We start from the raw sequence: 23,824 nt of genomic DNA, 5'->3' as shown, positions 1-23,824 counted from the left end.
CAGCTCAGTCGGGCGGGCAACAGAGGAGAAAGGTTCCTGCAATGCTCCTGGCAGTAGAGCCCGAAGACCTGGACTACCGTCCAGGTGACTCGCAGATGGCGGAGACTGCAGGGGAAGCCAAGCCACTGCCTGCTGAGGAAGCTGCTACCTGCTCTATGTCCCAGCCCAGAGGGAAGTAACGCGTATAGACTGTTTGTTTTGCCCCACCCATGGGCCATAGACTGATTGACATTTTGCCCTGCCCAGGGGGCTAATTCACCAAGTGCCACTGCTGCCCCAGCCAGGAGGCTGCAGAACTCTAGACTGTTTGCTTACCTTGCCCTGCCCAGGGGCTGCAGACTGCTTGCTGTTATTCCCCATCCAGGGGGCTAATTCACCAAGTACTATTGCTTTCCCCAGCCAGGAGGCAGCAGGGCTCCAGGCTGTTTGTTTGTTTTGTCTGCCCAGAGACCACGGACTAGTCGTTTAAGTGACCCCATCAGGGGCCGAGACCCTCTTGGCTGAAATTAGCCACTTAACAGGAAAGCCCGACGACAGGGTGACGGGATGTACCAACCCTGCACTAGGCCAATGGGGGTGCCCCAACTCAACATGCAGGGCCACCATCAGAGAGTGAGATGAGAAAAACCGGAACAGCATCCTCATCCAAACAATGGTAGCAACAAAAGCAAGACCCCAATTCACTTTAGTGAGATATGAACTTCAAACACTAGAGCAATTTCTTCCACCTTCACTTTCCTTTTAAGGAATATAAGGAAATAAATTGTAAAAAGCTTTAAGGTTACATAGTTAAAAGTAATGAAAAATTCAAGATATGAAAAAGTTAAAGTTCCAAGAACAATGTTAACGTGACTCTGTTGTACATAGTATTTTCACTCCTGTTTTTCTGTGTAAGCATGTAGCCGGTTATATTACTATTTATGTTATAAAACATATCATGAAACATACAGGGTATGCAATATGGCAGAATTAGAAATGCTGCCTTAATTTTTTTTCCATTTCCTGGTTTTGAAATTTAGAATTGTACAACCTTAATGTTGCACGGATGTGTTTTTCTGCATTTAATATATGCTGCAGATCTGCATGTTATGGCCCAGATACATCCAGTTACACCCATCAGAATAATGACAGGTTTCAGAGTAGCAGCCGTGTTAGTCTGTATCCGCAAAAAGAACAGGAGTACTTGTGGCACCTTAGAGCCCACGAAAGCTTATGCTCTAATAAATTTGTTAGTCTCTAAGGTGCCACAAGTACTCCTGTTCTTTTTTCATCAGAATAATATGTATGATAAAAACTAGTAAACAGTGAAAACTGTGCAACAGATCAATTGAAGGATAAATAATCCTCTAGTAAAAAGGTCACATTAATTCATAAACTTTTGAGGAATGGAAGAAAGTTTAATTAGTTACAGCACTATAAAAATGAAAATGTAAAACATCAACAGCAAATGTTATGGTACCATTATGCCTGGTACAGGAAGTGCTGAAAAAGTGGCTAATAGGAAAAAAGGAAGATCATCATAGAGCATTTTAAACTCAGTCTGTAGAATATGGAAAGATTAGTTTATTCTAACGGTAAGCATGGCACTTCTGTGACATTCACTATGGTTTTCAGCAAAAAAGAATTATATGATTACACAAATGGAAAAGGGTCTACTGAAGCCAGAGTTATATACTCATCATAAAACCAGAGACAACTTGTTTGTCAGTCATCTTGATTTCACTCCCTTTCAGACAGCAACATAGCATCTGATAGCATCTTCAACAACATACAGCAGTTAGTAGCATACCGAATTATGTTACTGAACTCCATGGGGCAAAATGTATCAGCTGTTTGCTTTCATAGCAAATCACGATAAGTGTGCACTGAGAACATTGCAGGCACTAAATTTGATGACATCATATCAGCATATATTTTGATATGTAGACTGTGCCTGACGATTTTCAGTCACACTCTCCTTGTGGAATGTCCAAAAGATCATTGAGTCATTTTTTTCCTAATGTGTGTACTGATTCCAGAAGACTTGAGCCAAATCAAAGTATTGCTAGCCAGTATATGCTAACAATATTTCTACATGTTAATGTCAAACAAGAGAAATTAATAACATGCTTCACTGAAATAGAATGCACTAACCATGCCATTATCAAGAAGAGATTTGTATTAACATTATCCTGGCAAATCCCAAAGGAATGTGGCCACCTTACAAATCTAGTAGTAACAGCAGTATTATTTCAAAAAGAGACACTATGCTAATGAAAAATGCTCCAGTTATGTCATCTATAGTATATTGGTAAGTTCCAATATCTGTTTGTAGGCCATGCCAACTTCAACAGTCAGGTTGGCTGAAAGCTGACACTTGGTAGATTATAGCAGAAATAAGTAAATCCAAGCAGTACGAAGCATTAAATAAATGTAAGCAGTAGAGATACCTACTCTGTATTTCACCAAATCACGTGGATCTGATGTTAAAATCATTTAAAAACCGCTTCAAACTAAAAGAGATGAGTTCTGTTGACCATACACCAGCTTGACGAACTCAAATTGAGGTGTTCATGGTTATACATTGATTGCATTGACCCAGTCAGAACATGTCAATGGCAATGCACCAACAATGTGAGCTTCAGCAGAGTGAACTGTCATGTCTATGGTACACAGACTAGGTTGATATCCATATTTCAAACATATCAATAGCAACAAGAGAAACTTATCCGAAACTAAATATATGCAATAAATTTCTTATCCTTTTGCACTGTTGATCTATAATGCCTACGAGAATGAAACTTAAGAGCTAGAAACAAATCTCAAGCCACAGAAACACCATAGAAATCAGGTACGTGTTTGGATGTTACATGAAGAACAAGAAAATGTTTGTTTAATTGAAAATACTGGGTCTTTCTTCAAGTATGAACATTAATCCACAAAATCCGACATCAAATGAGGAAAAAACTGTCCCTTTTCCATCACTTCCCCTTCAACAATATATAAACTTTCACTTTTCCTTTTCAGACTAAGAACCAAGAAGGTAAAATGTGAGTCAATGATATTAACATAGTTCTTTTTTCATAGTTGTAAACATAACATAGGTATAAATTTAGTCACAAAGTTGCTACAACAAAGCAAGAGAAGATTAAAGCACCAAAAGTTTCTCTAATTGTGTCACAGTAAAGAGTATTAACCTTTAAGATTTAAGGTATTCTGTATATAGCATCTATGGGAATTTAAATTATTATAATATAATCTTGCTAGTCAACTCCCAAGGCCAGGTGTATAGAACAAGAGCCAGAATTTACAAAAGACGCTTACCTTTGGAGAATTATAGACTCCTCCCACATGTTAGAATTACAACTTACTTTTATTGTCTAGCTGAGCTCTGTATTTACTAAACCCTTTTAGCCGTACTCTCTGGCCCAGAAGATCGAGGAACTCTTCAAAAGCCGGCCCTGCAGTCTCATTGTTATACATCTCTTCTTCTGTGCTTTGGCCCGCTTTGCAATAAAGGACCCCAATCTTGTGCTGAAAACTCAGCTGAAATAAGAAAAGTAAAATTACAAATGGCAAAACATGGTAATCAGTAAAACAGAAAAATATTAACTATTAAAACCACAATTTTATTTCTGCAATAGCAGGCAAGGATTATTTAATAAATATGATCAAATAAATTATTTGAGAACGTGAGGAAAAATTGAGATGACTTTTCTATATATAATTGATAGCTAAGTCAAATGTCCAGTATTGCATGCTCTACAATTTTATATCTTTAATTGGCACTGGCTGCACAATTGTCTTCTTTCACAGTCCGGGAACACAGCAAGGAGTCTATTTTTAGAGCCCTGAAAATCCACGGGTATCTGCTTTGTATCCGCAGAGCATTTTTGCAGATTGCAGCGCAGATGCGGATACAAATTTAGTATCCGCACAGGGGTCTGCAGCACACACTCACCCAAATGGAGTGGCTGTCACCCAGACTGCAGGCTCCAATTCGGTTCTCTGAATCACGCAGCAGCATTCTGGGAGTTGGGCATTCTGGGAGTTTTAGTCTCCAGCTTGCTCGGAGGGATGAGGTAAACTACAACTCCCAGAAGGGAGTGAGCCAAGCACCATTTTGAAGGTGGGGTTGTTCTTTAAATGAACAAACAGCAATGGCTACATGCATTAGAGTCGCCATAACTGCGTAAGGGTGTCCGAGCCCCCCAAGGGAGGGCTGCATAGAAGGACCCAGATTTGTAGCCTCCCTGCCCAGAGTGGGGAAGGAGGTATGGCAGGGATGGAGCAGGTGGGTGGGCAGGAGGTGTCAGGGGAGAAGTGGGGTTGGGATGGTGGTTGGGGGTTTGACACAGCCCTGTGTCTGCTGCGCAGTGACCTGTGGATAGGGTTACCAATTGTCTAATCACACAAAACACCCTTGCCCTGCCCCGCTGCCCCACCCCTGCCTCGCCCCTTCACTGAGGCCCTGCCCCACTCACTCCATCCCCCCTCCCTCCATCGCTTGCTCTCCCCTACCCTCACTCACTTTCACTGGGCTGGGTGCAAGAGGGGGTGCGGGGTGCAGGCACTGGGCGGGAGTTTTGGGTGTGGGAGAGGATTCAAGACTGGGGAAGGGGATTGGGGCGCGGGAGGGGGTATGGGGTGCTGGATCCAGGAGGGGGCTCAGGGCTGGGGCAGGAGGTGTGGGGTGCAGGAGGGGATGAAAGGTATGGGCTCCAATCAGGCAGTGCTTACCTCGGGCGGCTCCCGGTTGGTGGCGCAGTGGGGCTAAGGCAGGCGCCTTACCTGCCCTGGCCCAGCGCTACTCCCAGACATGGCTGGCACATCCCTGCTGCCCCTGGGGGGAAGCAGGGGGTTCCGCACGCTGCCCCTGCCTGCAGGCACTGCCCCCGCAGCTCCCATTGGCCGCAGTTCCTGGCCAATGGGAGCTGCGGAGTCAGCGCTCAGGGCAGGGGCAATACACGGAGACTCCCTGACCCCCCTCCCAGGGGCCACAAGAATGTGTTTGCTGCTTCTGGGAGTGGCGTGGAGTCAAGGCAAGCAGGGAGCCTGCCTTAGCCCCGCTGGACTTTTAGCGGCCTAAAATCTCCCGGTTTGCCTTCTGTAGCCTCCGGGAGTTAGAGCCCAGTTCCAGGAGTCTCCGTTGGCAACCCTACCAGTGGAGCTGTTTAGAGCCGTGCAAATCTGCAGATATCTGCAGACAATTTTTGTAGATTGCGGATCAGCTGCGGATACACCTTTTTGTATCAGTGCAGGGCTCTATCTATTTTCACATATTTTTAGCATTTAAACTTCAGCTAGTTGGTCCCCTGTATGTCAAGTGCTTCCCCATTCCACCTTTCTAATTATATGAGAACAGCCATTTAAAAGACAAGCTTCAAATGAGTACTGTAAATAGGTTTTCACAAGATTAATTTCTTTCATATGCATCAATAAATCTTTTTTCCTCATAAATGTCTTTTGCAAAAAAGTAATTTCCTATTTTCTGACCATCTTCACATGCAGAGATATCTGTTATATGCACAGTGTACTGTAAACTAAAAATCAGACTGCAATTGAATGTTGTTAAAATCTCAATACTAAAACATTGTTAGATTAGATGGGATTATTTTCTTGAGAAAAGTACTGACTTATTTTTTGAGCTGGATTCATGAGACAACAAATAGGAAACTCCCATATGAGTGGATTAGTCCTGTTAGTCTTTCTGCCAGCTATTAGAGCTCCACAAACGGACAGAGATCATCAGTCACACCAGATTCCCTTAAGACATTTATCCATACACACTTTTCACATTTACTATCAAGTTCTAAAGTACTTCCTTAATCAAAATTCAGGACTACTGTCTAGGTCTGTAGAATAAAGAATATATAATACTCTTCCTGTCAAAGTACACTCAGGTGACAAAAATCTACTGCACATTAGGCATACAGAATATAAAGGCTACAGTGCTAAACATACTTCAAACCACGTTAATTCATGGGTGTGATATCGCACTCATGTTTTATCATGGCAACTGGTATGAAAAGTCATGAGCTAGGAATGGTAAAAAAGGCAAGCAATGAAAATATGGCAAAAAGAGTCAAGTGTCATGAGAGTGGCTTTAAACCTCAAATTACCTTTATCTTCCCATTTTAGTAATAGCCGTGCTTGTACTAAATGAGTGGGCAGTTATGAAGAGTTAAACTATGTGGTTTGTGTGCCTTATTTTTTATTTATTTTTTAAAAGAAAAACTCATCACTCCTGGAGGAATAAAAGCTCTCATTGCCAGTTTACAAAACTGGTCTTTTGTGCCATCATGATGTTACTGCTTTTCTGAGCTCCTGCTCTGTTTGCCTCTCATGCAGCCTAGGGTTCAACTTGGCAGCACGCAAGATGCTCAGTAAAATTGGCTTAATTATCACAGGCACCCACCACATACAAAAATCCTCAAATGTCAAAAGTCATGGATATTTTTAAAAACTCTGGAAAGAATCAGATTCTATGCATCTCATGACAAAGAATACAGCAAATCGTCCCTTGACTTCTATAGGGCCAGAATTTCACTCTTAGTTATTAAATTAAACCTATCAATGGGACAATTTCTACTTTGTTTTTCTGATGTAAATCTGGCCTAACTCCACTGGTACTGAGAACAATTTCATAATACTATCTGTTCTGACTCAGGGCAGATATTTGTTAGTCATTACCTAATGGATAATGCTTTAGCTACTGAATAAACATCAGCATGGTTATGCTTGATGAGAAGCAGATCACACTCCATTTATTAAGGGAATGCATAGATGACAACTTCTGGATCTCTATCCTACACAGTTCAACTTTTTGGCTGAGATGTTCAGAGGAACCCAGGGAAGTTGGGTGCTCAACATCAACTGAATTTCAGAGCAATTTGAGCACCAATTCCCTTGGACCCCTTTGTAAATTCCTTTGTTCCCGAGAAGGGCAAAAAGATTCACATGCAATAAGAACACTCACTATATCCTATCACCAGAAAAAGGAAAAAGTACAATTATTAAAAATATTCCATTCTGATCTCGAGATGAACAGGTGGCTTTTCCCATAAAACCTATGGTCAATCCGATGTTGATCTAATTGCCTGTTTCTCACAACAAATAGGAAAATACACAGTCTCTTTATTTACATTCTTGAAAGAGGTTAATCATTCAGTTCACATCTATTTTGCTATTGTCATCACAGGAACAACAATTTACCCACAACAATTACTCTGCTCCATAAGCCATACTAGATTTCATTGGACACAAAACCTTTGGTAGAAAATGTGAGGAAACAATTACATGCAAATACTGGCTCCCAAACTGTGGAAAAGCTTCAAACAAACATTTCCTACATATCAGTCTCTCAAATGACTATTACCCTGGTGACAAAATTAATCCAGTAGACCATGGTTCACATTTAAAAAAAAAATGTGGCTGTACAGCCAGCCATCACCTTCAGTTACCATGAAAGACTCTTTTTATATTTGCTTGATTAATAAACTCAATGCATTAAACACCTAAGAGGATTAAAATCATAAAAGGATCTCATGCTAGTTCTATACACAGCTTTCTGTATTTGCCTCAGTAACTATCTCAAGATAAGAAGCATAGAAGAAATATTAAAATAATATATTCATACTGATGACAGCACATTTCACAACAGAACTGAATTCTCAGCACTAAACATCAGGCATAAAAAAGGAAAAATGAGGAGTGTTGTATCTCAAAGTCATTAACTGATTATTATAACATTACTTTGGTTAGTTTGACTGCTTTATGCTTCCACAATGGACACTCAAATTACAGTCCCAATTTATGGCTGTGGATGATGGCAATGGGTTCTATAAATGCACCATACAGTTTGTTTAAAGAAGGAAATGCCTTACATTGCCCCAAATGTGATTCCACTTTGGCCAATTAATATCATTGATATTATGAGCTGGAACTCACTTGAGTTTAAACAAAAAAGATATCGCACTCGAGGAGCACTAAGATTAAAAATTGGCTGAATGCTCCCGATTTCCTTTACTGTTTTTCATGAACTCTGACAGACCAAAGGAGAAAGTAAAAACATTATGCAAAACACACATTAAATTTTAAAACATATATTTGGTAATTTATTAAAAATTCTCTCTCTCCTAGGAGAGCAAATGAGTAGGGAAATATAGAGGAAATGGGTATGCAGAACTGACATTCTCATAGCTAGGAACTCTCTATTGATCCACAACTACTCTGTTACAACTAAAAGAAATGAGAAGAATGCCTTGTATACACTAACATGTTAGACACAATCACTGTATTTCATACTGAATTAATACTGAAAATTATTAAGACATGATAGTCCCTTATTTTTGCATGTACAACGATCATTTATTTAAAATTAAAATCTTAAACATTCTTTGCATAGGTGAACTAAAGGGTATTCATAAGCTAGTCCTTCACAGATTATTCAGAAGCAGTAAACATGCTTGGTAGTCTTTGAACAGAGAAGGTTCACCTTACTGAATCTGTTAAATCTCACCATTATTCACTCTGAATTTAAAGTGTACGATTGTTTCATTACTGATGCAGTGTTAACCTGTTAGATAGTTTCAATTAGAATTTCAGCTGTTTGAACTATCAAACATTTCACTCCACTGATAAGATTGCTACAGTGAATAGGAGTGCTAATTATAAGTTAAAATATGAAAACTAACTTGGGATTCATGGAACTATGATAAGTAAACCTTATTTCTAACTATAATACATCTGATTTTCCGAAGTGCTGAGCACTTCCAGCTGCCATTGATTTCAGTTTTAGATGTAGAGACTCATCATGATTTTACAAATCTTTAGAATTTTACCTACTCTGTCTAAGAAATATATATTAGTTAACCTTTATGTTTATATCCAATATTTGCACATAGAAAATATGGACGTCAATCTGTGAAAACCATTTTTGTGAAATTTTTAAAAACATAGCATTAACTATATTCTCTCCCTCTCCTTACTCTTGGGATTCTCTACAGGCTACTTGGTCTTTCCCAAATTGCAAGTCAAAAAAGGCATATTGCTTGGAAAAAACAAAAACAAATTATTGTTCAAGTACTTGTAATTCTAGCAATAAGGCATTTTTCTGGAGTCATTGAACCATTACCTGTCACCATTCTCATTTTGTCATTAAAAATACTCAGCTGTTTGTGAACGCTTCTTGAAAATAGAGCAAATGGCTGTTCAAGAGAAAATATATTACATCACAAATTCGTGTTTATTTACAACACCAACAAAAGATTGAAGGAAAAGGTACATGTTCTTTCAAGTGGATAATCTTCAGAGAGAAATCACACACTACCTACCCCTTGTTCATCCAGTTTAAGCAGCTGTTCAGAGACTTTGGGTGAGCTGGAAGCCTGCCTCAGGCACTGAATGCTCAGCTCTGGTATTACATATTCCAGTACCTCTTTGAGAGGCAGGCCTCGTGCTGTGCCATGTCTCGCAGTAGATGGTATGGCATCTTCTAATATTGCTCCTCTCAATGTAGTAAGCTGCAGCAAGAGTGGAAGACCTCATTGAATATTTATAATTCTAACACTATGCTATTAAAATACAATCTTCAGGCTCTGAAGTGGGGACGAGGGGTGGGGAGGAGACATGTTTAATTCATTGAGGATATTGCAAGGGTTAGTAAAGCAACTTAAACATTAAAGAGGAAACAGACATTTGTAACTTCTAAACAAAAGTTAAATATAGTAACACTAGACTACGTAGAATTACTAGAAAACAGAAATTTTGGGCTGATACTCAAATCCAGAACTCATTTCTTTTGTTACTAAGGCTGTGTCTTCATTGAAAAAAAGGTGTGCCTTTTTACAGCAGGATAATTAATGTGCATTAGCCATCCCACTGTAAAATCCTAGTTGGACAAGGCACTGTACTGTTAGGGTATGTCTACACTGCAGATTAGGAGATGTGAGTGCAGCACACAGAGACGTATCCTGATCTAGTTAGATCAAAGCTAGCTTCAGTAACAATAGCAGTGAAACTGCAGCAGCATGGGCAGCAACTGCTTGAGTATGTACTCAGGGTCCTATCCAGGCAGGACTAGCCCAGCAGCTGCCTGTGTGGCCATTGCTTCACTATCATCATTACTTAATCTAGCTTTTGATCTCGATCAGAGATAGCTGGGGTACACCCAACCGTGCTGTTATCACACCTCCCAGTTGCAGTGTAGATAAATCCTTACTGGAGGTAGTATAGGTAGCATAGCCACAGGCAGAAATATAGTGTTGATCTCACAGTGACAACTACAGTGTCTCATCTCTACTAAGAGTTTACAGTAGAATAGCTAGTGTGTATTAGTTATCCTGAAATAAAAAAAAATACAAAAAACAAAAACAAAACCACCCCCCTCTCCCCCCGCACACTTCTTTTTAATAGTGAAGACAAAGCCTAAGTAGTCTACAACACATTATATATGTACAGTGGAAACCTGAACATTACAGTTAACCGGAATAGAGCTGGGCAAAAATTTTTGGGCAAAACTTTCACTAAAAAAAAATGCAGATTTGGGTTGGCTAAAACATTTAGCAAGTTCATGCTGAATTCGCCAAATTGTTTCATCATAACAAAAAAATCCCCAAAAATCTAAATGTTTTTGTGACTGAATGCTCTCCTGATCCCCTTCGAGGGGCAATGGACCTAATGTATCTGGACTGTCCAGGGGAGGACTGGACAGTGCAGAGCACATGTTTTTTGGGGAAATCTGGGACTGGGCATGTATTGGGGTCACCCTGCAAATAGTAATCATGGCTTCTGGAAGCCAGAGCGTGGCTAGTGTTTGCTGTCAGGCTGCTGGGGTCAGAGTTGCTGGACCAGGGCTGTGCCTATACACAGACTTTCTGGGTGTTTCCTGCATGCTGGCAGGCTGTTTGTCAGAAGCCCACATTGGGAGCTACAGCAGCAAAGCATTTTGAGGCACCCCAGATTGCAGGGCAAGTGGTGACAGCCCCTCACTGGCCTAGATTGTACCCCAGAATGACAAAGTTTTGTTATGACTTTTTTTAAACAAAATATTTTGAATTTTGAAACTTTCCTTCAAATCACCACTAAAAATAGGATCCATGGGACTCATTGCTGTGATAAAGGAAGAATGAACCAGTCTGGGAAAAAAATATGAACTAGCCTGAATGTGAAAGTCTTGATCAGGTTTGATAAGTATACCTCCAATACAATCAAAGGCCACTTCTACTTCAAACAGGATCCACTATTTTTGCTTCAGTAAGGTATTAGCATTCCCTCTCCTTCCATAAACCACGTACTCGGAAGAGATTTGGTATCCCATTGTTATTCCAGACCGCAAATATAGTACATCACTTTTGAAAAGATAGCATTTTTAACAGCCATTTTGAAACTATACACTTGTAACATACTTTGAGGAATAGTAAACATCTTCAAGTTCCTCATCCTTCCCTTTTGTCCCAAATTTCCTTCCTGCCACAAGAAACCTAATACTCTCCAGAAGCACCTCAGTCTAAACTTATCTTCCCTTGTTTGCTGTCTGCCCTCTCTGGTTCTCCATCTGTTCCCTTATGGGTCCCTCTGGATATGTACCTGCAACCAATTCAACTGTTCTCAAATGGTTCCCAACCAAAGGAAGGAAGCACTTCAGGAAGCAGGAAAATAAGCAAAATTTTGCTTCAGGAATTAGCTCCAACATGTATTAATGCTACCAAAACACACACCTCCCTGCAAATGTATTCATCTGTAAAATCTTTTAAAAGTCAATTCCCAGATCGATGCTAGCATGAGAAAACAGCCAGTGTTCTAAGGGTCAACTTCTCTTTTACCTCCTTCTCCCCATCAAAACAGCACTCAATAAACAGTACCTCACTTGTCCTGAAAGCTATACGATAGTTGAATTGAGATCCTTCTCTCTCCTTAGCATCTTCAACCTTCTCTCTCCTGATGCTGACTGCAACAGGACCTAGATTTTCATCAATTCCAAAGTAGTTCTGATGCTCTGTAGCACAAGAGAATGAATGCAAAAAGGAAGAGAATAGTGAAGTGTTAGACTTATGGCTGCATCAAATCTTACAAGAGAAGGCTTACAGTGATAAACAGGCATCCACTGTTGCTGTGTGTCATACAATGGCTTTTCTATGTCTAAACATTGTTTGATAGAAGAGATTACATTCTCTAGTTAAGATTAGAGATGCACAAGAATCAAAATATCTGGTAGGACAAGTTCCCAATAGACAACTAAATCACATCCATTTCTCATGAGTAGACAAGCAGCACGTATCTTTCAAAATATATTGCTTTTTAGTAATATTTTAAGAGTGAACCATTACAAGTGTCACGGCATGCTTTATCACTGATTGACAATTTGTGTCTTAAAGCAGTATAACAACTGTCAGAAATGAACACGAAGACTTCGTTGTAGTGGGTGGAAACAAAATAAGTCTGTAGTAGGAACTGGAAAATAACACATTTTCTAAATATTTTACTATGACAATACAAGCCAATATTTTATTTATTTTAAATAAAATGCTGTATTAAATTAATCTAGGTGGATCAGTGTGGAATAATATGCACAAACAGCAAGTTTTATACATATTAGAAGAAAGTCTGTAGCTCTAGTATCATTTACCAGAATCAACTAAAACACTGGGGTTTTTTTTTTTTTTTTTTTAAATAAAGTAGAGATAGAAAATAATTAGATAGTCTTGTGGTTAATGCACAGGCCTGGGAGTCAGAATACTAACAATACCATAAAGAATTGAAGCTAACAACTTTTCAGTTTATGGCAACCTGTTAATTTTGTGAATAATGAACTAAAGCTAGTTCCTCTAATTTTCTTCAGATTTCTATTTTTGGCTATTGCTCACTTCAGCACATTTTTTCCAGGTTCTGTGAATTAATTGTAAGTAGAAGCATTATAGGAAATGTTCACAGAAGTGTATTTCAGGGGAAGATGAAGGCCTAGAGGACTGGTAATGGAATGCAGACCCTTTTACCACTAGCGTACCAATTTAACTACAGCTCAGATTGAAAACAAATGAAAATTGTTAACATTCGACAGCCTTTCAGGGATCTATATGATGCATTGGTGGTCTCCCAATGGAAAGCATCCACAACAGCTGATACCCTTGGTTCCTCCAGGAAATAAGGACCATCACAAAACCTCACCACTTTCTTCTGCAAATGCAAGGCACACTTCTTTGACCTTGCCTTCTCTTACATAAACTCACAGTAACAGGTATATTTATAAAACACACCTTACAAAAACACTCCACTCCATTGAACATGCTTCTCCCTCTGGGAAGAGAATGGGGGTGGAGGGGAACAATACATGACAGATGTGTAGTCAAATTGTAATGCACTACTGGAAGGTGCTCGGGCCCTACCTCCCTATTTTCCCGGACATGTCCGGCTTTTTGGGATTTCCCCCCGGACGGGGATTTGAGGCCCAAAAAGCCGGACATGTCCGGGAAAATCCGGACGTATGGTAACCCTATCCAAAGATGAGTTCAGTCTCCAGTAGTGCCAATATGGCACTTTTCACAGGCATTACATTTACTTCAAATTATTTACTTATTTTTAAAAAAAGCAGGAGAGAGGTTAAAAAGCTCACACAATCCTAAATTGGTCAATAAGGCAAATCTTATTTTTGGTAGGTTACTCAAATGAACTCAACGTATTTGTATGGATCACAAAAGTATTTTTTAATTTGGTCTGGGATATCTATAGAATCTAAACATTTACTATCAACAGGAATTTCCATAATTGCACATTCAAGCTGTGAATAAAGGCAAGCACCTTACTTAAGGTTCTCCTATCCTTAGTTTCTGATGCAAATCAAGGGAAAGGTATTCCTTTAGTTACTAGGTTTCTACCATGTAACATAAGTAAACACAAAGCTTTGTGCTTCAGCTCTGTCCTTTGCCAGGAAATTAAAGCATCTCTGGACAAAGTGTATTTCTTATGGTGGTGTCTAAAGTGATAAAATCATCGTGTCAAAATAATTTAAACATTCATCTTACAGTTTATAGACAATATCTGCACATGATGTAAAATAGCAAAAACTCTGCAGGCAGAATAAAGGAAGACTGTTAACTCCTCCAAACATACAACTTTATTGAAAGATTTGCTTATTCATCCATATTATATTTACCTTGTCCTTGTGGATTCATGGGACAAGAAACCTGAATCATAACCTAGTAACCCCTTTAATGTTCAAAACAAACAAAAACCATCCGATTGAAATGACAATACATGGACATTTGTCTGGTAAATACTTTTGTGTTATACACAGTTCGGACTTTTTCATTTTTAAATATTCTGACGGCACATACTGTTTGGGATGCCCTCTCCTGCAGAGCCATAAACAAGTTTCACCTATACTATTCAGTTAACTTCACTTGGACAGTTAACTATATTAGAAATTAGCAGTGGCTAGTTTACAAAGGTTTGTTCATGCGTCTAGGACCAAAAAAAAAAGTGAGAAACTGTCAATCTTCGTACCACAATCTTGAAACTCATTAACATCTCTGAAAGGTTTTCTTGATAACTTGCCACTGAAATGGGTTCTCTCTTCCATTTTTGAAAACGTTACCAAACATCTTTTAAGACACGTGATTCTCCACCACCAAACCTACAGAGACCGAATGTGTCAAAAGATAGGAGACCAACTTTAGGCTCTAAAGTACATTTAGGAGCTTAAATAAATAGACTGATTTTCTTAAGTGTGCTGTGCACACAAACTCCCATCACCTTCTAAAAAAGTGGCTGAAGTGCTCAGCACTTCTGAATATCAGTCCACTTATTTAAATAACTAATTATGGACTTATGAAACTAAATTTAAACTACCACTTTTGAAAAACTCTTGGCTAAAAAAGCACTTCTCAGCACAGCAAACAAAAACACAACCAACATGAAATTTCTAGGCCAACTCATTTTGAAGATGTGGGCAGAAAAAAAACAGTTGGGAAAAACACAGGTTGGTAATAAGGCAAGCAGTTGTAGGAGCTGCTTCTGGTGAGAAAGGAAACTCTAGTAAGAGAAAGTCCCACATCCAGAGCAAGGAAAAGGTGCCAACATTTTTAGCCAGGTCTGGTGCTGCCACCTATCATTTTGTCAGAAAGGAGATGCCCAATCAGTTCTTTATATGTACTAACTTTCCCATAAAACTAATTTTAATGATTTCCCAAAGCTTTAGACTTGGGAAACCATCAGACAGTACCATATGGCTATGTAAAGACATGAGCCTCAAACCAAAACCCCAGATCAGAACTACAGGCTTTGAAAAAGTTGAGAACTAGATCCAAACTTGGCAGTTCCAGCTCATCTCTTGTCCAAAGTGGGAGACATTCAGAAACAAACTTAAAAATTCAGCTAAATATATTAGTTTACATTGAATCAAAGGTGGTAAGTACGATGCTTTCAAGGAAGAGGACTCAACGAGTGAGGAGGAGCATCTAGAAAATGAAAGCATGGTGAAGACACTGGCCTTTCATCTTTGGGAAGGGGATTTTTAATGCAAGACACAATTTTTTAAAAATGTTCCAAAATGCAAAAAACAAAAAATAATAATAATAAAAAAAAAGTTAAATACAATGATTTTTCCAGACTGAAGAGAAAAGAGGAAAAAGCAAACAAAACAAAGTTACTCTCTATGGTACTCTGTATCTCAAAGCCACAACCTGGAACCCCCATATTCACCACTGACATAATTATGATGTTTTTATACAAAGTATGCCTTATGAGGTATCATTTTAAAAGTCTTGATCTGTTGAACATTAATATCCTTTTGGATTGCATGCTCTATCATTGTATGTAAAGCTATGAAGTTTTGTTACATGTGTATTACTGAGATATGTTGTGAGGTTGGGAACAACCTCAACCAGCCTTTCAGGTATAACAATGGAGTAGCCCAGGGGTGGCCAACCTGTGGCTCCGGAGCCACATGCAGCTCTTCAGAAGTTAATATGCGGCTCCTTGTATAGGCACCGACTCTGGGGCTGGAGCCACAGGTACCAACTTTCCAATAGACCCGGGGTGCTCATGGCTCAACCCCTGGGTCTGCCACAGGCCCTGCCCCCACTCCACCCCTTCCCGCCCCCTCCCGAGCCTGCAGTGCCCTCACTCCTCCCCCACCCCCCAAGCTTCCTGCACGCCACGAAACAGCTGATCAGGAGGTGCAGGGACGGAAGGAGGGGGCCGGGATGCCGGTGGGTGGGAGGTGCTGGCAGCGGGGGAGCTGATGGGGAGCTGCTGATGTATTACTGTGGCTCTTTGGCAATGTACATTGGTAAATTCTGGCTTCTTCGTAGGCTCAGGTTGGCTACTCCTGGAGTAGCCAGACAGCATTATTGGCTCATCAACACCCATCAAGGAACGAATCCACTATCCCAGGAACTGTATACAATGGAGACTTCTGAGCGAGAGCATGTATACAATGGAGACTGCTTGACCCACGTCATAAGAAAAGATCTTTCCAGCAAACTGGAAGAAACTATAAAAGAGGGGAAGTGATATCATGACTTGGCCACACTCCCCACACAACTCAACACCTGGAAACACATCTGGAGGATAAAGACTTTGAACTGGGGAGGGTGGGCCCAAGCTGAAAAGGAGTCCCAGTCTGGGTATTGAGGAACTGTACCATCTGTCAGGGTGAGCCACTGCTTGATTCAAATCCTGTTGAATTTGTAGAACTCAGACTGCGAATTTACTTTTATTTCTTAGATAACCAACTTTGATCTCTACACTTGCTACTTATAATCACTTTAAATCCATCTTCTGTAGTTAATAAATCTGTTTTATATTTTACCTAAAACAGTGTATTTTGGTTGAAGTGCTTGGGAAATCTCAGATCAGTTTACGAAGGCTAGCATGTTTCCTCTCCACGTTGAGGGAGAGGCAGACTGTGTAATAACTTATACTGATCAGGCTTCGGGTGAGGGCAAGACAGTACAGTTCTGGGGTGCAAGGCTAGGGAGCTGGGAGTAATTGGCTGAAGCCTCTCTATTGTTGGCTCATGAGTGTCTGGCAAAGCATTCATATAACTCAGTTGGGTGTATCCCTGCCTTTGGATGTCTGAGTAAGTGCAGTACCTGCCAGAGGTTTGTGGCTTAGCAACAGCATCACAATGTGAGAGGGATACCCCAGGTTGGTGGGACAGAGGGCTCAGCATTCCCAGAGTACAGGTTGCACCCTATGGACCCTGTCATACTGTCCCAAAGCCCTACAATTCAAAGATCTAAAAGCTCTTCATTTTTTCATTTTGGAGTGTATAGAGGTCAATTTTCCTTCTAATACAAGGGTCCTATTGATACTGAACAGATCTCATATTCATAAAATTCCATTTGCAAAGAGAAAAGATGGTCTCCAAGCAGGGGGTTGACCATGAATTGTGTCGTAAAAGATCTTAGTACGACCGGATAGCCACTTTGATAACCTCTGTATTTAAATTACTGAATGCTTGTTTCTGTCTGATTTGGATACAAATAGTCTTCTAAATATCCTACCTAGGTAAAAGGCTAATGCCCTCCTGACATATAGGGTATGGAATATGGCTTCTTCATTAGTCTGGTATGTTTTTGGAGGGGTGGGGGTGGGGAGACTAGAAGATGAATGTTTTGATTAATATGAAATTCTGAGGACATCTTAGGTAAAAATCTTTGATGGACCTGCAGTAACACTTTCTGGTTATTACCATAAAAGGGGGATCTGCCATTAAAGCCCCCAAGTCTCCAACCCTTTGGGTAGAAGTGAATGCTACCAGAAAGAGAGCCTTCAGTGATAAATCTAATAAAGAACACGTAGCTAGTGGCTCAAAAGGATGTTTCATACTGCATTTAAGGACTAGGTTCGGATCCCAGCTAGGAGTACTATTTCTGATTTGTGGGGAGATATTAGACAAATTTCATATGAATCTTGCCATAGCTGGGTAAGTGAAGAGTGAAAAGTCCCCAATGGGTGTGTGAAAAGCTGTTATTGCTGCTAAGTGAATCCTAATGCAATTCATAGAAAGACCCAATGTTTTCAATTACAACAGATAATCCAATACTTTAAAAAGAGGAGAGCAAGTCTGAAAAATCTGATGACTATTACACCAAAGATGATATTTCCATTTCTTGGAGGTAAATACTTCTTGTAGACTCTTTTCTACTATTTAATAAAATGTGTTGTACCTCTGATGAACAGGATACCTCTATTCCGGAGAGCCATCGAGGAACTTATTCTTGGAGCCTCACAATCTGTAAATTGTGGTGAAGTGTCTGATCTGCAGCCTGAGTCAGTAAGTGAGGACTGATTGGAAGCCTCCATGGAGGATAAGGGGTGAGTCTGATTAGATAGGGATACCAGACTTGTCTTGGCCACATTGGTGCAATTAATATGACTCTGGCCCACTCCTGTTTCATCTCATTGAGAACCTTTAACAATAACGGTGTTGGTGGATACATGTAGTGAAGTCCATCAGATGAGAAACGTATCTCATAGGGATTGGGGATTGAGACCCTCTCTGGAGCAATACCTGACGCATTTTGCATTGGCTGCTGTAGCAAATAGATTGATCTATGGGAACCCCCACGCTAAGAATACCACCTGAAGGACTCAGCTGTTCAGTTCCCATTTGTAATTTAGAAAGCAATGTCTGCTGAGGTCATCTGCCATGGTTTTCTAAATACCTGGGAAGTAAGAAACTGTGATGACTATGTGGTTGGCTATGTACCAATTCCAGAGTTTTATCACTTCAGCACAGAGAGATGTGGAACGTGCTCCTCCCAGATGTTGATATAATACATGCATGCCTAGTTGTCTGTCATTATTTTTACTGACTTTGATCTTATTAGAGGGAGACAGTTTCGGCAAGTATTTTTGACCACAATTTCTAAAACATTCATGTGGAGAAGATGCTCTTGTAGTGACCATTTGCCTTGCACCTTGTGAGGTCCCAGATGTGCCCCCCCCCCCCAAAAAAGCAAAGCAGCTGATGTTATCACTACAGTAGGGGGGGTTCTGAAAGAATGGGACACCTGCACAAGTTTTGGTCGAGTCCTTCCACCAGCTGAGTGGCTGCAGAACCTATTGGGGAACAGACAGTAACCTGCCTAGGCTGTGCTTACTTGGTTTGTAAACCATTCAACACATCCCTGTAGACCTCGGAGAGATAATCTGGCATGCTGCACTACAAAGATGAAATATGACACATTTCCCAGCAGCTGAAGACAATCTCTTACTGTTATTTGAGGACTGCCCTGAATCTTTGAGATGAGATTCAGTAGTGTGATAAACCTACTGGAAGGAGGTACACTCTGCCAGTCACTGAATCCAGAAAAGCTCCTATGAAGTCAAGAGACTGTAGAGGAGTCAAAAAGGGCTTTGTGTTTGATTTGAAAGCCCAGGCTATGAAACAGAGAACACATTTTTACTGAAGCCAACATTTCCTGATATAATCTACCCGATCATCCTGATACAGGAAAACATCTATACCCCAAAAACATAGGTGGGCATCAACTACTACCATAATCTTTGAGGATATCCTAGGTGCCAAAGGGAGCACCCAGTAGAGGTAGTGCTTCTTCCTGATTAGAAAATAAAGAAACCTCTTGTGTGAAGGGTGAACAGAAATATGAAAATATGCTTTTTGAAGGGCAAAAGTCATGAACTAGTCTCCTAATTCTAACAAGGAAATTATTGCTGTAAGGGTCACCATCCTGAATTTTTGCTTTTTTTGCATACTTATTTAGAGACCTGAGGTCTAAAATTGGCCTCCATCCTTCATTCTTTTGGGGAATCCGGAAGCACTTTGAATAAAATCCCTTTTCCCTGTGCTGTACAGGAACTGGTTCTATTGCTCCTAAACACAGAAGTGAGGCCATCTCTTGCATCAGCAACTGATCATGAGAAGAGTCCCTGAAGAGAGATGGGGAGTGGGAAGGGGTAGGAGGAATAGATTTGAAATGAATATTGTAACCAGGTGTTATGGCTTCCAAAAATTATTTGTCTGATGTTATATTTTCCCATGCAGCCTAAAAATGGGAGCAGTGGCATCCAAAAGGAGGGAGAGGTGTAAGATGTTGCAGCTGAAAAACCCAGTCAATTGGATGGTTGACTTGACCAAGCCATCAAAACTGTCGCTAGGAGGACGTAGATGGCTGAGAAGATAGAGCTGTAGCTGAGTCCACAATGAGCTTATGATCATCATAAGGGGAGGTCTTCTACAGTACTCTAAACCTCTCTTTGGAAGCCCAACAGCTGCAACCAAGATGTTCTTATGACCACTGCAGTGGATATAGACTGTGTTGCAGTATCTGCAGCATCCAAGGAGACCTGGAGTGATGTCTTTGACAGGAGAGGACAGTCTTGTATAATGGCCCTCTGGCAGGTGATCAATAAAGGAACTAAATTTGTTATAATTTAAATAGTTGTATTTGGCTACGAGTGCCTGATGGTTCAGTATTCTGAAGTGAAGAGTGGCTGAAGCGTAGGATTTGTGACCAAAAAGATCAAGCCTCCTGTGGTCCTTACTGTATGGGGTGGATTTGAGGAATGTTGTATGTGTTCATTAACGGTCTCCACTACTAGGGAACTTGGAGCTGGATGGGAAAATAAAAATTCTGATTTCTTGGCATAGACATAATATTTTTTATCCACCCCCGTGAAGGTAGGCGGTGAAGTAGCTGGAGTTTACCCAACTAACTCTTAGCAGGCTTGATAAGAGCTTAATTGACCAGAATGGCAATTCTTATAGATGTCAAAGTGTGTAAAATATGAAGGAGTTTGTGGTGGGACTCCTGAACCTCCTATAAGGGAATCTGAAGTGTGTCAGCAATTTCCTTCATCAGCTCCTGAAACTGCCTGAAGTCATCTGCCATAGAAGGTGGTGGAAGAAGGACAGCTTTGTGAGGCGATGAGGTCGTACTAGTGAAAGGTGTCATCTCCTAATCTGCTCTTGCTTCTTGCTCCTCAAAGGTTTCCTCCTCTGGCATAGGTGGTGGTAGAGGAGGTTGAGGCAAATGGGCCCTTCTCTATTCCCGCCGGTGGTGCAAAGACCTTGTTGCAAATTGTTGACAATAGAATGCCCAGGGTCCTAGCAAGGTCACTGAGGGGGCCCAAAAGGCATAGGTGGAGTCATCCATCTGTGTTCCTGACGTGTGGTTGTCATTTGAGGTCTATCCTCCTGTAATATGTCAGTGTAGGAGGGAAAGCGATGTGTCCTAGAACAGACATTGGAACCCTGCATCAAAATTTGAGAATCTGAGGAGTCCTCTTCCACATGCTCCAAGGGTCGTGGTGGTGGTGGTGGTGGTGGTGGTGGTGGGAATAGCTATTCAGCTTGCAAAGTAGATGGGAGTGAATATGATGATCTAGATCAGGGGAGGGCAAACTACAGCCCGGGGGCGCATCCTGCCTTCCAGACATTTTAATCTGGCCCTTGAGCTCCAACCGGGGAGCAGGGTTGGGGTCTTGCCCCGCTTGGCTCCCAGAACCAGTGGCATGTCCCCCCTCCGGTTCCTACGCATAGGGACAGCCAAGGGGCTCTGCATGTTGCCCTGCCCCCATAGCTCCCACTGGCCAGGAACCATGGCCAATAGGAGCTGCAGGGGTGGTGCCTGCGGACAGGGCAGTGCACAGAGCCGCCTGGCCACGCCTCCACGTAGGAGCTGGAGGGGGGACATGCCATTGCTTCTGGGAGCTGCTTGAGATAAGCACTGCCCAGAGCCTGCACCCCTTAGTCCTGCCTGCACCCCAATCCCCTGCCCCAATCCCCCTCCAAACCCCTCAACACCCTCCTGCACCCCAAACCCCTCATCCCCAGTGCCACTCCAGAGCCCACGCCCCCTCTTGCCCCCAATTTTGTAAGCATTCACGGCCCACCATACAATTTCCATACCCAGATGTGGCCCTCAGGCCAAAAAGTTTGCCCACTCCTGATCTAGATGATAGAGGGGTCAGTGACCAAGAGAGTCTTGATGCCGACAAACCCCCAGCACTCGTTAACAGAGGAGACTCTGGCTCTGAAGACACTATTAGGTCCTTGGGGTACCTAAATTCTTGTGGTACCAATGGTATCAAATATGGGGTCAAGTGAGAACCTGGGAGGACAGCTTCAGTCCCAGTGCAGCTGGTACTTAACTTCTGGCATTTGGGTGAGTCAGCTCTGATTGCATGAGTACCATAGGCAGCCAAGTAGTCTTTTGTACCCTTGACTTTAGTGTTACCTGTACCAAGTGTTGTTCAGGGATGGGCTTAGAACTCTCTTCAACAGTGTCTTTGCTGCTCTGGGTACAACTACCTGTACTCGGTACTGAGTTTATCTTAGATGACTGACTCTTCTTCCTTTGCGGTACCAGTATCAGTCAGAGAATGCATGAAACTCCCCTTGGGATGTGCTGTCTCCATAGCATTCTTCTGAGTCAGCAACCAAGATATTCTTGGGCCTGGTCTACACTATGAGTTTAATTCGAATTTAGCAGCGTTAAATCGAATTAACCCTGCACCCATCCACACAATGAAGCCATTTATTTAGAAATAAAGGGCTCTTAAAATCGATTTCTGTACTCCTCCCCGACGAGCGGAGTAGTGCCAAAATCGATATTGTCATTTCGAATTAGGGTTAGTGTGGCCGCAATTCGATGGTATTGGCCTCCGGGAGCTATCCCACAGTGCACCATTGTGACCACTCTGGACAGCAATCTGAACTCGGATGCACTGGCCAGGTAGACAGGAAAAGCTCCGCAAATATTTGAATTTCATTTCCTGTTTGCCCAGCACAGGAGAGCATAGGTGACCACAGAGAGCTCATCAGCACAGATAACCATGCAGTCCGAGAATCGAAAAAGAGCACCAGCCTGGACCGTACAGGAGGTACTGGATTTGATCGCTATATGGGGAGAGGATTCAGTGCTAGCAGAACTTCGTTCGAAAAGACGAAATGCCAAAACTTTTGAAAAAATCTCCAAGGGCATCATGGAGAGAGGCCACAATAGGGACTCAGAGCAGTGCCGCGTGAAAGTCAAGGAGCTCAGACAAGCCTATCAGAAAACAAAGGAGGCAAACGGTCGCTCCGGGTCAGAGCCGCAGACATGCCGCTTCTACACTGAGCTGCATGCAATTCTAGGGGGGGGCCGCCACCACTACCACACCTCTGACCGTGGATTCCGAGGCGAGAGTAATCTCATCAGCCACACCTGAGGATTCTGCGGACGGGGAAGAGGAGGAGGACGAGCTTGCGGAGAGCACACAGCACTCCGTTCTCCCTAACGGGCAGGATCTTTTTCTCAGCCTGACTGAAGTACCCTCCCAAGCCAGTATCCAAGACCATGACCCCATGGAAGGGACCTCAGGTGAGTTTACCTTTTAAAATATAAAACTTGTTTTAAAAGCAAGTGTTTAATGATTACTTTGCCCTGAGGACTTGGGATGCATTCGCGGCCAGTACAGCTACTGGAAAAGTCTGTTAACGTGTCTGGGGATGGAGCGGAAATCCTCCAGGGACATCTCCATGAAGCTCTCCTGGAGGTACTCCAAAAGCCTTTGCAGAAAGTTTCTGGGCAGTGCAGCCTTATTCCGTCCTCCATGGTAGGACACTTGACCACGCCACGCTAGTAGCAAGTAATCTGGTATCATTGCATGACAAAGTCTGGCAGTGTATGGTCCCGGTGTTTGCTAGCATTCAAGCAACATCTGTTCTTTATCTCGCTGTGTAATCCTCAGGAGAGTGATATCGGTCATGGTAACCTGGTTGAAATACGGGAACTTAATTAAGGGGACAGAGGTGGCCGTTCCTACTGGGCTGTTTGCCTGTGGCTGAAAAGAAATCCTTCCCTGCAGCTAGCCAAGCGCGGGGGGGGGGGGA

At 41.7% G+C, this 23,824-nt stretch overlaps 1 protein-coding gene across 7 annotated transcripts in view; it reads right to left on the bottom strand.

The window, feature by feature from the left end:
- Window positions 1–23,824, bottom strand: part of SIPA1L2 (signal induced proliferation associated 1 like 2) — a 186,327-nt gene that overhangs the window by 104,856 nt on the left and 57,647 nt on the right. For all 7 annotated transcript variants that reach the window (XM_029911018.1, XM_029911022.1, XM_029911020.1 and 4 more), the window contains 3 exons: window positions 11,844–11,977; window positions 9,315–9,503; window positions 3,351–3,525 (listed from right to left, as the gene is read on the bottom strand). In XM_029911018.1, the coding sequence (XP_029766878.1) occupies window positions 3,351–3,525; window positions 9,315–9,503; window positions 11,844–11,977 (498 nt within the window). The remainder of the gene's footprint in view (window positions 1–3,350; window positions 3,526–9,314; window positions 9,504–11,843; window positions 11,978–23,824) is intronic.

Source organism: Terrapene carolina, unplaced genomic scaffold (assembly GCF_002925995.2).
Source record: "Terrapene carolina triunguis isolate 2854851 unplaced genomic scaffold, T_m_triunguis-2.0 Scaffold85, whole genome shotgun sequence".
NCBI classification, from domain to species: Eukaryota; Metazoa; Chordata; order Testudines; family Emydidae; genus Terrapene; species Terrapene triunguis.
The sequence above is the reverse complement of the archived record's forward strand: the minus strand, read 5'-3'. Positions and strand labels throughout refer to the sequence as shown.